This window comes from Oryctolagus cuniculus, chromosome 19 (assembly GCF_964237555.1).
Source record: "Oryctolagus cuniculus chromosome 19, mOryCun1.1, whole genome shotgun sequence".
In the NCBI taxonomy this organism is placed as follows: domain Eukaryota; kingdom Metazoa; phylum Chordata; class Mammalia; order Lagomorpha; family Leporidae; genus Oryctolagus; species Oryctolagus cuniculus.
Window position 1 is genome coordinate 18941418 of NC_091450.1, and position 15028 is coordinate 18956445.

Here is a 15028-nt window from a genome sequence, read left to right on the forward strand (position 1 = left end):
GTTTCCCTTTTGTCTTTTTCTGCATTTCTTCACGATGAGATTCGCGGTACCACCTGATAACCAACTCCGCCCCGCTCACTGTACCCTGCCTTCCCCTGACGTCACCAAGGGCTCCGTAAACATACACTGACTGAGCCAGCTCCTGCATGTGCCAGCAGGTATCCAGCCATTTCTTCACTCTCGGGCACTGAGACTGCTGCTAACTTTCTGGTATCACAAACAACGTCACGACACGCATCCTGGGGAGATAAAGCTTCATCCGATTTCCTGATTTTCCCCCTAAGAGAAACTCCTAGAAGTAAAGTGTTGGGTTGTTCATATGATAGCATTTTCAAAATATTTCTAAATCACAAAGAAATCCAGATGTCTGTCACAGGTGCGCAGCAGCTTTGGGGCTGACCCCAAGTATCTCATAGAGATACGTGGCTCCCTCCTCCTCTGCCTCAGATACGCTCCTGCTTAAGGGCAGGCTTGGCCTGCATGCCACTTTCTGCCATTCTGACCAGTCAGAGCCACCATGGTGGCCGCAGGGTCACCGTGTCCTCCTTTACTGCAAACCACCAAACACGAACCAGACTGTGGGAGTGTCCTGGGGCTGCCACTACAGATCACCTCACACCACAACTGCATCTGCGCGTGCGGCAGGAGGGGAGAAGTCTGAAGCCAAGGGTGCAGTGGTCAGCCGCCGCCCCTGACACCAGCGTGCCCCGTGAGCACTGCTTCCCATCCAGCTCCTTGCTCATGTGCCTGGGAAGGCAGCGAATGCTGGCCCCACCCATGTGGTGGACCTGAATGGAGTTCCTGACTCCTGGCCCAGTCCTGCCTGTTGTGGTTGTGGCCATCTGGGGAGTGTACCAGCAGATGGAAGGATGGAAGAGCTGCCACTCTGCCTTTCAAATAAATAAATCAATCTTAAAAAAAAAAAAAAAAAAAAAGGAAGTCTGCAGTCAAGGCGCTGCAAGGCCAGAGTGGTCAGGAAGAACCCTGCTGCCTCTCCAGCTCCTGTCACCCCTGGCAGTCCTCTGTCTTCCCAGTCTCTAACTCCATCTTCACACATCCCTCCCCCCCGGGCACATGTTCCTGCGCCTCCCCTCATCTTACAAGAGCCCACCCTAATCCCGCACAATTTAATGTCTTTTTTTTTTTTTTGAAGAACAAATAACATTTACTATTCACAGACAATATGAGTGTGATGAAGAAAATCCAAAATAATCTGCAGATAAAAATTATAATTTTGAATTGAATTTAATAAGTTTACTGTTAACAAGGTCAACATAAAATCAGTAATACCCCCTATACTGCACTGTCAGTTAAATGGAAAACTGAATTTAAAAAGAGACATTTGCATTTCATTTTAAAAAATGAAAAATACTAAAAGATAAATGCAGCTTAAAACAAATATTACAGTACGGAAATTCGGGAAGAGATGAATAGCAGTGGGAGTGGTAAATACTAGAAAAATTATGAGTATATTGTTTTTATAAAAGAATATTTGAAATAATAGATGAACAAGTTAGAATTTGAGTGAAATTGCTATGCAAAAGTATTAATGTTAATTCAAGGAGAAGTGTGAAAAGTTAAGGATACCTATTATTATCCTGAGGGCAACTATTAAAAATAGCCAATAAAAGAGACAAAGAAGGCCAGCTAAGCCACCGCTTGTGGCACAGGCATCCCACATGGGCACCAGTTCAGGCCCGGGCTGCACCTCCTCCCATCCGGCTCTCTGCCTATGGCCTGGGAAAGCAGCGGAAGACGACTCAAGTGCGTGGGTCCCCACACCCCCATGAGAGACCCAGAAGAAGCTCCCGGCCCCTGGCTCTTGGTTCTTGGCTCCTGGCTCCAGATCGGCCCAGCTCCAGCCCCCTCGGCCACCTGGGGAGTGAACCAGTGAAGGAAAGACCTTCCTGCCTGTCTCTGTCTCTGTCTGTCTGTCTCTCGGTGAGTCTGCCTCCCAAATAAATCAGTAAAATGATTTAATCTTAATCCTACCTTAACTGCTTCTGCTAAGAGCCTATTTTCAGGGAATTTGGAGGAGGGCAGGGACACTGTTACCTCACTGCAGACCCTTCCCAGTGTCGCCCAGCCACTCTCTCGTCCCCGTAGAAAACACGGTTGACCTCAGACCAGTTATACAGCACTCACTCCCTGATCCAACAAGCCAAAGGATAAAAATCCTGCCCCTAGGGCTTCTGCCAAGCCCTAAGTAGACCTACCTAATGTGCCTGCTACTCCCATTGACTTCGTAGAAAACAAAGGCTTTTTTTTTTTTTTTTTGACAGGCAGAGTGGACAGTGAGAGAGAGAGAGACAGAGAGAAAGGTCTTCCTTTGCCGTTGGTTCACCCTCCAATGGCCGCTGCGGCCGGCGCGCTGCGGCCGGCGCATCGCGCTAATCCAAAGCCAGGAGCCAGATGCCTCTCCTGGTCTCCCATGGGGTGCAGGGCCCAAGCACTTGGGCCATCCTCCAATGCACTCCCTGGCCATAGCAGAGAGCTGGCCTGGAAGAGGGGCAACCGGGACAGAATCCGGCGCCCCGACCGGGACTAGAACCTGGTGTGCCGGCGCCACAAGGCGGAGGATTAGCCTAGTGAGCCACAGCACTGGCCAAGACAGGCTTTTTACTGGAGAAGAGAAGCAAGCAGTAACTGAAGATGCTCCCGGATCACCAGGGCTGCCTGCCACACTGGGAAACCTTGCAGACTGCGGGGTCCTCCTCACCCAGACTCGCTCTTTCTGGAAGCCACGGGAAAGGATGACAACAGACAGCACACTGATCACTGTGCACTGAACAGCGCACTCACATCAGCCTGACAAGGCAGAGGCTCCTGTAAACCCCACCTGGCACGGCCAGAGTCCCATGTGTTGGTGGCTCCTCTCCCCCGCAGCCTCCAAAATCTTTCTCTTCAGTTCAGCATGTAAGCACCTCCCCACCTGCAAAACCCAGCAAAGACAGAACCCCGTGCAGTTCCGCCATCCCTCTTAGCTGGTAGCCACCGCCTTTCTCTGCGTCTTCCGAGCCTTTCCTCTTTAGACTTGGCCCAAATCTTATTTTATTTTTTTTAATTTTTGCCAGGCAGAGTGGACAGTGCGAGAGAGAGACAGAGAGAAAGGTTTTCCTTTGCCGTTGGTTCACCCTCCAATGGCCGCTGTGTCCAGCGCACTGCACTGATCCGAAGGCAGGAGCCAGGTGCTTCTCCTGATCTCCCATGGGGTGCAGGGCCCAAGTATTTGGGCCATCCTCCACTGCACTCCCGGACCACAGCAGAGAGCTGGCCTGGAAGAGGGGCAACCGGGACAGAATCCGGTGCCCCGACCGGGACTAGAACCTGGTGTGCCGGCGCTGCAAGGTGGAGGATTAGCCTAGTGAGCCGCAGCGCCGGCCTCAAGTCTATTTTAATCTGGTCTCTGTCACTCTCATGACTCCTCTCACCAGGAGTGCATCCCTCTGCTTACATCTGGGGGATGCACATCCGCCCTCGCACTCTGCAGCCCTGACAGGGACTCAGGCCTCATTTAACAGCCAAGACGCTGCGCTCTGGGTGTGCATCCTACAGCCCAGCAGCCCCTGCCCAGTCTCCTTTTACCCTTCCTCCTCCTGACAGCCTGGCCCTTGGCACTCTGTTCTCTTCTCTCTACTGATCTCATCCGCTCTGTGCACATCTTGGAGGACCATCAATACTGACCGGTCCCCACGTTCTCTCATAGGCTGACCTCTCTCCTAAGCTCAGATTCCGTTTCCTGAGGAGGGAGTCCTTTAGATCTACAGAAGGCACATTAAACTTAACAGTCCTAAGCCAGGGACTTAGGGCAGGGTATTGCCAGAGGGCCAAATTCCACCTGCCATCTGCTTTTGCAAATCAAGTTTTATTGGACTACAGCCCCACTCATTCACATACTGCCCATGGCTGATTCTTTTATTTAATTACTTATTTATGTGAGAGCCAGGCAGAGGCAAGGGACAGTGCCTCCTCTCATCTTCATGTAGAGCTTTAGGCTGAGAGCCATGCCCTCACATGGTTTAAAAGCCCCTCTGATCTGGCTCCTCCGATGCCCTGCGCCCCTCTTGCCCCCTCTCCTGGGACCTCTGAAGTCTCCTCTGGGCTCGCTGGTTCTGCTCATCGTGCTCTCTGCTGGGCTTGGTGTGTGTGACTCCCCCTGCCAAGAACACCTCGCTTTCCTGCCAGACTTTGTTCCCTGCTCTCCCAGTCTCTCCTTGCGCTGCTGTGACGCCTAAGGGAAACCAAGCATGGCTGCTTCTCAGGTTACAGCTCTACTGCCCCCTCCGCCCCCCAACCCACCCATCTTCAGAGTCCAGCCTTGGGTCCTGGCCTGCTTTCCAAAGCCCCATGCGGCCCAGCCCCTGTGGCGCTTCCCGCGTTGCACCTGTACTCACACCAACACTTAGAACAGAAGGCAAACTCGAGTCGGAGCAGTCTGGGAGGAAGGCCAGCGAGGCAGTGTCGTCGCGCCAAGGAGGGTGTGTCGCACGGCATCCAGCTTTGCCCGGAGACCATGTGACCTTAAGGACTTTATGAGTGGTGCCCAAGGACTCTGCAGTGGGATATGGTTGGTGCCGATGGATCGAGCAAAGAACTGGCACCGACACTGGATGCATCGGAAGGGGCAGTGCTCCCCATGGCTCCCCTGTGAGAGGAGATGTGAGTAGCTCCAAGTCACACAGCAGGCAGGCCTGGAGCCAGGCCCAGGGAACAGAGGCCTTGCGCTGTCTGCGGAACTGGGCTTCGACTTCACAGGTGTGACTGCAGCCCCATCAGTACCCTTATTCCCTGTTGAGCATGAAGGACTGGAGGTGACTTGTGGCCGCAGCAGTAGCAGAGCCTCTTTTAAAAGCTCCGAGTTCCGGGGTGGCCCTGAGCACAGGGCTGCACTGCAGCGTGCGTGAGGGCACCAGCCAGGGCTCAGAGGCCTGCCACCTGTGGTGCAGTGCCTGGGTGTCGGGCCCAGGCAGAGCACCCAGGCAAGCTGGCGTGAGAACAAACGTCACGTTTCTACCCTTGAACGTGCTTGTTCATTCTAGTTAACGCCACACGTGGCAGCGATAAGGGAACATGGAGATTGCAGCCCTTGTGCAGCCTTCATTCCGGGGAGAGTCAGAGACCTTCACCTGCCTCCCCACGGCCACGGCCACGGCCTCCCTCTCCCCTGCCATGCTGACAGGGCACACAGGCCCCCGTTCTCCACTCACCACAGAAACCAAGCTGCACAAGGCCCCGGGTTGTGACATCACCTTCCAGAAGGCCCAGGGAGCTGGGAGCCACACACAGACGGAGGCTTCCCCCAGCTCTGCTGCCCGCCATCCCAGCACTCACCTACCTTATGCCTCCATCATGAACTAACTTCCTGCTTCATTACAACAAGGCAGCTCTCTGTGTGAACCCCAACCCACCCCTCTGCATGCTGCCCATCAGCTCCATGGCTCCGTCTCCACTGCGGCCGCAGCCCTGCAGGGTAGGAGGGAAGATTTCTCTCCCTCCTGATAGAACGTGGCTGGTGGCCCTTCCTCCCACAGGCACAGCTGCTGCATCAGGTTTGGGCGTCATGAACAATTGTTTTCCTCCGTCCTGCAGAGAGGGCGTGGGCCCAGAGCCGGGGGAGTGGGGAGGGGACATCTCTTGGGAGTCTGCGCTGGCAGCGGCAGGTGCTGGGGGAGATGTGGCTGGGGTAGCGCGGTGGGGCTCGCCCTGCTGCAGGCTCTGTGACCTGCCCGCCTCAGCCTGGGGCATGGTAGCTCTCGGCACTGGGTGCCTCAGTCACCAAAACACAAGCCAAGCAAGCAGGGAATGAAGAGGGGGCATTTCTCACTCCTGGGCTGGGGTGTCTTGAAATCGGGTGACACCGGAAGTCCAAACAATGCCCTCTGGACTCAGTGCCTCTCCATGCTGCCACCTCTGGCTCTGTTCCCTGGCAAAATCTTGTATGGCCACGGCAACAGCACCTGGCTTACTTCCTCCCAGGGGCACAATCCAGCAAATCCAGCAAACATCCTGGCTTGCAGCACGTGCCCAGCCCAGGGCCGTGCTGGGCCAGAGGGGTGCAGTTCTCTGCCCTGGCCCCACTGGGGTCCTCAGGCTGACCCTGGTTCTTGTGCTGCAAGAGAAGAGAATGGATCTAAGTAGCTAAAACCACAGTCTACTGCCTTTTAGAGAATAAAAAGTAGGATTTCAGAGACAGGAACTTGCTTAGGGCCACACAGCAGGTTTACCGAAGCCAGGGCAGAATTCAGAACCCCAGCCTGGTTCAGTGCTCTGCACCCCCTTCTCTGATACCCAGCCCAGCCCCAAAGGCAGCCCCCACTTGCCCTAGGAAGTTTCATCAGCACACTCTGATGAAACTGCCAGTCCAAGGGGGTCCCCTGCATGCTCTGGACTGGGTCCAGCCAAGGGCCGTTTGTGCAGGTTCTGACAGCAACTGTTGACCTACGTGAACCCACTTGGGTCTGTGGCTTCAGGCTCCTGGGTGATGCCTGTCAGCTAGCTCTGACCCCTCAATGCCCCAGTGCTGGTCTCAATCTCCAGGGAACACGTGGGAGCCTGCTCAACAATTTTAACATCCTTTTTAAATGTTGAAATAGGGAGCTGGTGCTGTGGCTTGGTAGGCCAAGCCTCCGCCTGCAGCACCGGCATCCCATATGGGTGCTAGTTTGTGTCCTGGCTGTACCTCTTCAATCCAGCTCTCTGCTATGGCCTGGGAAAGCAGCAGCAGATGGCCCAAGTTCTTGGGGCCCTGCACCCGCAAGGGAGACCCAAAGGAAGCTCTTGGCTCCTGGCTTCAGATCAGCCCAGGGGATGGAAGACCTTTCTGTCTCTCCCTCTTTCTAACTCTGCCTCTCAAATAAATAAATAAAATCATTTAAACAATGTTGAAACAGTTTTGGAACTTACAGAAGAGTATTTCTAGAGTCCCGTGCTGCATAATGAAATTTCGGTCAATGACAAACCATATACACGTGGTCGTCCCTTCATATAGCGTCTAGTGACCCGGCAGCACCCCTGCATGCGTCAGCACACTCTGATGAAACTGCCCAGAGACCTCTCTCAGACTGTGTCCCTGTTAAGAGACACATGAGCATATAAAACCCTGCAAAGAATCCCCGTGTATCCTTCCTTTCACCCAAATTCAGTGACAGCCTTTCGCTACACTTACTTGATCACTTTTTCCGTACGCAAGGATACCTTGAAATGTTTGTGGAGAAATGGAATTAAGATATGTTTAGAGGCAGGTGTCTGATGTATCGATTAAGACGCCACTAGGGATACCTGGAGCCCGTATCAAAGTGCTAGGTGTGAGTCCTGCCTCTGTTGCTGCTCCAGCTTCCCGCCAATGCGCACCCTGAGGTCGGAATCTTTCCATGTGATGGCTGGAGTAACTGGGGGCCTGCCACACACCTGGATGGAGTCCCAGCTCTCCGCTTCTTCCCGGCCCGGCCCAGCCCGGCTGTTGTGGGCATATGTGGAGTGACCCAGCATATGGCTTTTCAAATAAATAAAAACATAAATGAATTGTGGTACCAAAGAATTTTGAAATCTACAAATAGTTTTTGTAATATGTGATTTCCATGAACTTCTGAAGACCCCTATTGCACATGGATTTCAATTTTGTTTTCAGCAAAATAAACATATTTTAATTACACTTTTCCACATTCTGAAGCCCCATGAAGGTCCAGTTTTTTCTGGAATGATCTGACCCAGCTGTAGACCTCATGTCCCTTCAGTGTGTATGAAAGAGCCAGTGCATTTTCTCTTAATTAGGGAAGGACTGTCAAATGCCACTGATGGAATTACTTAGCCCTGAGATGGTGGGTGTCCGCTGTCCTGCTGGTGTCCGTCCGGGCAATTCTGCCCTCCCCCATCCAGGGGCTGGTTCACGCACAGGCTCTTTAGGTGCCCTCAATCAGGACTGGCCCCTTGGCCTTCCTGTTTTGCAGGACACTGACAGTTCTGAGGATGGCAGAGCCTGTTTCTTAAGTTCTGCTGCGGGAGGGTGTGAGTGGGCCCACATCTTGCTCATCCAGGTCCCCACACTTGGTTCTTGCCTAGCACCCAGGAGGGGCTCAAACCAAACCAAAACACTAGACTTAGCAGCTGTGTAGATCAGGATTTCCAGTGCCAGTCAGTCGCAAGGGCAAGGGCTGAACCCTCCAGCCTCACTTCCCCTTCTGCAACTCTTGGTGTGGGAGTGCAGGGCAGGTTAGACAAGGGGGTCCTCAAGGGTCCTTACAGCTTGGAAGCTCCATTGCTGACTCTCCAAAGTTTGGCCTGGAACTCTTTTCTCCCCTTCTAGGATCTGGTTTGACGTCTTTGGCTTCACATGTCAGCCATCCGTTCATCGATGCTTACCAATCACCCGTGAGGCAGAACCTATGATTTGCTTCTGACACATACAACATGGCAGAGCACTGGCAATCACTCTTTGATTGGGTCACTTTATGTAAGGCTCCTCTTGGATTAGAGGTGAGAACCTAGCTTGGTGGACTCAATGGTTCTTTGGTTTCTGTTTTAGTTTAAAAAAAAAAAAAAACTCATTTGAAAGATAGAGACACATAGAGATCTTTCATCTTCTGGTTCACTCCCCAAATGGCCACAATGGCTGGAACTGGGCCAGGCTGAAGCCAGGAGCCTGGAATGCCATCCGGGTCTCCCACACGGGTAGTAAGGGCCCAAGCACTTGGCCCATCTTCCACTGCTTTCCCAGGCACATTAACAGGGAATTGGAGTGGAAGTAGAGCAGCCAGGACTTGAACCAGTGCCATATGGGATGTCAGCATGGCAGGCTGTGGCTTAACCTGCTGTGCTACAATGCTGGTCCTGCCAGTGTCATTTTGGGGAAGTCCATGTGGTAGGGGGACTCGGGCAACGTGTGCAGAGTGTACACAGCTTCTAGCCTCCAACCAGCAGAAAGCCGGGGCCCCCAGTCACACATCCCCAGGGAAATGAATTCCGCCAGCACCCGAGTGAGTCTGGAAGTGGGTTCTGCCCAGTCGAGCCTCCAGATGAGAATGTAGCCCAACTGCCATATCCCGACTGACAGCCGAGCTTTGTGGCCTGCAGACCACTGAAACCACGGGATAATCATGGCATGTTCTTTGCGGTAATTTGTCATGCAGCAAACTAACAGAAGCTGCTACTACTTTAAGCCAGGCCCCAGATCCTGGAGATGTTCTAGTGAATAAAAAGACCATCCCTGTTCTCATGAACCTGTTGCCTCACTGAGGGAAATGACTGAACAATCACGCACACACATGTATTCAACAGTAAACTGTATTTAAAAAAAAAACACCATAAAACATATAATTTCTTTTTATTTATTTGAAAGAGACACACAGATCTTCCATCCACTGTTTCACTTCCCAAATGCCCACAACAGCTGGGGCTGGGGCTGGGGCTGGGGCTGGGCCAGACCAAAGCCAGAAGGAGCTTGCAATTCAGTCCAGGTCTCCCGTGTGGGGTAGCAAGAACCAAGTACTTGAGCTGCTGCCTCCTAGGGTGCCCATCGGCAGGACGCTGGAACTGGAAGCGGAGCTGGAACGTGAACCCAGCTGGGATGCAGGCATCTCAAGCAGTGTCTTAACTGCTGTTCCAAACACCTGCCCCTAAAAGTATACTCCTAGGCACTGCAGAGTGAAGCTAGACAAAGGCAATGCTGCAAAGGGAGGGTACTTGCCTACTCTAGGAACAGAGGCGGCGGCAAGTCAAAGCAAGCTTCCTGGAGAAAATACATTTGAGGTAAGACTTCAGTGATGAGGGAAGAGCCAGGTACAGATGTGAGCACATCACAACGGTCACAGCCAGTATCTAGCCAAATACCCAGGCCTGCAGGTCCCTCTCCAGGGCTTCACTTCAAGCGGCTCATTCAGGACATCAAAGAACCCTCATAGGGAGAGGCTTTTATTCTCCTCGCTTATTCTCTGGGGAAAAGGGGTGGGGGGAGGTGTTGGTGCAGAGGTCAAGCTTGCCAGCTGGGACACCCGCATCTGGTATCCTGTTTGAGTCCCAGCTCGGCTCTCCAGTCCAGCTTCCTGCTAACGTGCATATATGGAGGCAGCAGGGGATGGCTCAAGTAGCTGGGTCCTTGCCACCCACGTGGGAGACTTGGACTGAGCTCCTGGGTTCAGCCTGGCCAAGCCCCGGGCACTGTGGGCACTTGGAGAATGAACCAGCAGATGTCTGTGTCTGTCTGTTTCTCACACTGGAGAAAAAAAAAAAATGGGGAGGAAACCATCAGTTGGTTAACTTGCCAGTAAGTGGCAGGGGGAGACTCACAGCCTAGGGCCGCGACTGGAGGGCTGTGTCCTCAGCCCTGCCTGGCCTTCCAGGCGTGGGACAGCACAAGCAGGAGGCTCTGCTGCAGAGGGGAGCAGAGCACTGCCCAGAGGCTGCAAGGCGGCAGCTACTGTGGCAGGAAGAGTAGGGGGAGATGGGGACGCACTCGGCAGGGTCAGGCCTCAGCCCAGGTGCGATACCTCACGGGCCACTCATGCAGAGAAAAAGAACAGCCCAGGCACAGCAGACACAGTGGCCCTGGCAGCCACCTGGGGCAGCGACGCTGCAGCCCTCTGGTGGGCATGTCTGCATCTGCAGACACCAGAGCCTGAAGGCAGAAGGATGACAGGGACAGAAGAGAAGGCACTGAGCAGGCCACCTCTTCAGAGGTCCCTGGCTGGGGCACTGCCTCACGAGGAGCCAGGAGTGGAGCAGCCAGCACCCGAGCAGCATTCGCCCCCTCCCCTGCCTTGGTTGTTCTTCCAGCCACAGGGGCTTCCTCCCCCTTGCCTGCCCTGTGCCCAGTGTTCCCCACTGCAACTCCCTTTTCCCAGAACAGGTGAACTCCCTTCACCCTGTAAGAACACTCAGGTCCTCTGGCTTAGAACCACACAAGCTCCATGTCCCCCACACCTGAAAAAAGAGGGGTTCTTTCTTCCCTGCCTGGTCAGGACTTGGTCCCAGATACACCCAGGTTTATTTATATCCCAACCCGAGCTGCTCCTGAGGGCTGCCCGCCTCCCAGGAAGGGACTAGAGCTCTCCTGGGAGGGAGACTGGGCACCCTGCTCTGAAAGTAGAGTGGGATTAGAAAAGACACCACCTTAGTAGCCAGGCAAGTGGCCAGTTACCCTGACAACCCGAGGTAAAGCACATGAGAGCCTGCAGGGCCAGGAAAAGCAGTGAGCGTGACTGTCGGCGCCAACCGCTGTGTAGAGGGACCGAGTCAGGGCTAGGGCTCCTTCCCCGTGCCCAGCACTGACAGGTATATGCAGCCTGTCCCAATCCACACACCTAACAAAGGTGTGCTGGCAGCAAAATACACCCTGCTCAGACTGCCTCTCTGGCACATGGAAGATCTGGCGCTACAGCCACTCGCCTCCTCCACTAGGGACAGGCCAGCTTCACTCTGCCAGGCACCTTCAAAGCCGCCGTCAACCATCTTCCAAGACAGGCAATGTACAAAGATCAGTGCGGTGTTGTGTTGCCACCCCCCTTTTGACCTCCAGAACCACCCTACCCCACTCCAAAGGAGCAGGGTGGCAGCTCAACTTCTGCCAACAGCTGCTGCTGTGAAAACTGTTTTGAAAAGACCGCCAAAGGCCTTGAAGAATGTTTAATGTTGACTTTAAAAGCTGCGCTTCTACTCAAGTCTCTTCTAGGTCCTTTCTGATTCTTGCCAGGGGGGAGGGGCAGAGAGGGGAGAGGAGGGGAAGGGAGAGGGGAGGGATGGTGGCGATGGTTTCAGAAATGGCTTCATAGCCAGGCCCGCGAAGGACGTCTTTCCCACACTGACTCACAGGGCACGCTCAGCAGCGTCAAGAACAAAGCAGGTGCAAAGCGGACTTCTTTCCAGGCAGAGAGGTCCCAGGAATCACCTCCATTTTCTAACGGGAAGGTTTCGGGGGATTTTAACATTGTCCAACCCTTGATTACAAGCTGGAAAGTTCAGTCTTGACCACACAGAGCCTCTGACACCAGACCACAACCATCCACCAGAATTTCCACTAAGCACGACACAGCTCTCCTGTAAGGCACAAGTCATGTTGATGTGTTAGGGTTCACACTGATTAACAAATATCTGCAATTCGAACAAAACAAAGTGTCAGACCAATTTGCTCTTAAGAAGCTGGGGAAACACACATCGAAGCTGAGAGAACTGCCTGGGGCTGTAATTATTTTCCATAAACAGACAAAACCATTCACTTGGAAAACTTCAAATTCGATGCTTGCTTGTAAAGTTTATTGACAACTGTTTGGTCCCAACACACAAAACAGCACTTGAACCACAAAAAAAGTGTTCAAACAAAGTAGACAGTTAAGAAAAACATGTCCTCCCCCAAGCCCAATCCAAAACAAACAGTGCAAGATGGGAAGGGGGTTTGGTGGTGACTTGTGTCTTTTTAGACAGATAAATCGAACCTGGTACAGCTTTCCACCCAGAACGAGCGTCATTGTCTCAATGCTCATACATCATTCCGTCACATCATTTAATTAAGCCTCTGGATAAAAAAATAGATAGTAACTGGACTGGCCACTGTGGAATACAGGAGGAACACAACGTGCTTCCGCATACTCTCACATTCTTCAAACAGCAACGTCTGTCACAACCACGTCCCGGGCAACTGGCAGCTGCAGTGAATGGTACAGAGACACACTCACCAGGTAGCACAGAACTTGTTTCTCTCGTCTGTTGCCCAAAGAACCTGTTCTTTGACACTGTTCCAAGTGACTTGTAATGATACCTCTGTGTTTTTCAAGTCCACAATTCTTTTCATGCTAGCGAAACTGAAGTCCAAGCGTGCAAACTCAGCCTTATGAAAGCTAATAAGGCCACTGATGTGCTCAACACCAACTTTATTACATTAAAAGCTTCTTAAAAAATTGCACATTTGCATTTTACTCCCTGTAACGCTATGTCTGTAGAGGAAATGCCTTCGGGAAGATTCACAGAGTGCCATAATAATCAGAAGGTTTTCCCAGTTGTCCTTCCGTCTTGACTGGGGCCATGTGTTGGAGAATCACTGGCTTCATTTAAAAAGATTCGGGGAACAAAAGTCTAACTCGTAAAAAGCTCTCTATAGCCCTTATTTTGTGGCATTTTATCAAAATGCTGACTACAAAATCAGAGCCCATTTTCTGGCTTTCTAGAAATTACAAAATATAAACATTTCCCAAAAAGAAACCATCTAACTAGTGGAAGACCTTGCGCCAATAGGTTCGTTCTGCTCTATGAATGAATCCGCCTTTTTTGCCCAACAAATACAATCCATTGTAAATGTCAGGTTTCTCCAGGACGGATGAGAGGCCACCCATCAGCGGACACCCCAAGCACCCAGAGAGGAAGGCCATTCCACAGGGCAGTGCCCTCAAAGGCTGGCTTTTCCCAAATGCCAACATCAGACACCACAGAAACCCAAACATGCTTCCTACAGCGAGAAGTAATGAGTACAGGCAGACACGATTAAAAGATGCTGAGCTGACACACATACACACACATACTCACATGTAAAGCTTCCCAGCTGCCAAAACCAGCTTTAAAATCACCAAAACAAGGTTAAGTTGATCAACCTTGGCCTTCATTATGTTTCGAAAGAATTCCTGTCTCCGCCTAGTGGAAATAGTATTACTACCACTCTTGCTGAAGCATCTCACCACTCAGCTCTGATTTGTAATTTATGCATTTGATGCATATTTTAGAAAATCAGACTGACTTCCCAATATTGCCTCTCGACACACAATGATGTGTGTTGTAATTCACACGCTGACTTTAAATTCATGACACCAAGACCATTTCCTCTTCTTAACCTAATCCATTTCAAACTGGAACTTTAACATAAAGGGAAGCTTAGAACATGCTCGAATTCTCTAGAAAGCTCCTAAATGGAACCCCGAAGTGGAAATACTTTTAAAAATCTGTGATGAAGCCACATTTGTCAACTACAGACATAGTTAAATAAAAAACAAGGCACACTTACAAGTCACATGGAGGCCAGGAACTTTCACATTCCAACCTGAAAACACACCCTCAGCTCCTTGCCTATCCTTCTCCTTTGGTGCGCAAACACGCAGGCTCACGGGACAGGCTGTGTTTCAAAGACACTTCATGCATCTGATTAATACTGTTGGAAATATCAGTAAGCAAAGGATAAGAGACTCTTATGCTACATATGGAGAGATCACTGATGTGGCTCAATGGAAGTAAAGCCACTTCCTGCTGAGTTCTCACTGCTTTCTTCTTTGGGAACACCATTAGTTAAGAAAAATTTGGAAAAATATAGTAAGGGTTCTTTAGCAAATGTCAGATGTTTCTTCAAATAACTGAACAGAAAAAAAAAAAAAAAAAAAGAAAAGAAAAGAAAAGAAATTTCAGCCCCAAAAGGTGGTCAATGTGAAAGAAAGAAAATATCTAAAGATGAACTAAGTGGCTTCCAGGAGGTTTCTTTTTAAAACCAGAAGAGGATGTTTTTGGAACCCACTTTTGTGTGCAGAATCAGACAGATATTTCCCATCCTAATTCTATGCTCAACATGAGAGTTAAAGCTTGGTTATAGGTGCAAAGGAAAAGTTGGCTGCCAATTTTACTCTGTTTTTAGGTTGCTTTTTGGCCGGGCTTTCCACAGGGTCCTTGCTAAGCAGTGACTCTGGGGCTTCTGAGAGGCAGGGAGGCGCCGGGGCAGCTGCTGAGACGCACAGAGAGCTGGAGTCAGAGGACAGTTTTTCCTTCTTTACTAGTTCTGGCATTTCAACTTTTTCTTCTTGCTTTAAAATCATAATTTCTGTAAACATGGAAAAGCAAACAGATTCAGTTCTAGGACTTGTCAGAGTGTTGGTTTTCAGCCTTTTGTTTATATTTCTCAGCAAATACTTGTAAAAAATCCCCCAAATGTCACATCTATGCCACAATTTACAGATTACTTCTGTGGTCAGTATTCTGTGTCACATAAATCAAGTATTTATAAACCGCGTTTCACCATTCTGCTGGAATGCACAGTTTGAGAGATTCCCACTTTTGCCTACAACTCAAT

At 51.2% G+C, this 15028-nt stretch overlaps 2 protein-coding genes across 7 annotated transcripts in view; one reads left to right on the plus strand and one right to left on the minus strand.

Moving 5' to 3' along the window:
• BMERB1 (bMERB domain containing 1) overlaps nucleotides 1–14355 on the plus strand; it is a 152799-nt gene extending 138444 nt beyond the window's left edge. The window contains exon 6 of the mRNA XM_008257799.4: nucleotides 40–14355. Coding sequence (XP_008256021.2) covers nucleotides 40–119 — 80 coding nt within the window. The 3' untranslated portion in view covers nucleotides 120–14355. The remainder of the gene's footprint in view (nucleotides 1–39) is intronic.
• The window catches only part of MARF1 (meiosis regulator and mRNA stability factor 1), a 46890-nt gene continuing 44083 nt past the window's right edge, over nucleotides 12222–15028 (minus strand). For all 6 annotated transcript variants that reach the window (XR_011384668.1, XM_008257798.4, XM_008257797.4 and 3 more), the window contains one exon: nucleotides 12222–14779. Coding sequence is in view for 5 of the 6 variants with exons in the window: in XM_008257798.4 (XP_008256020.2) it covers nucleotides 14538–14779 (242 nt within the window). In the remaining variant the exon portion in view is untranslated. The remainder of the gene's footprint in view (nucleotides 14780–15028) is intronic.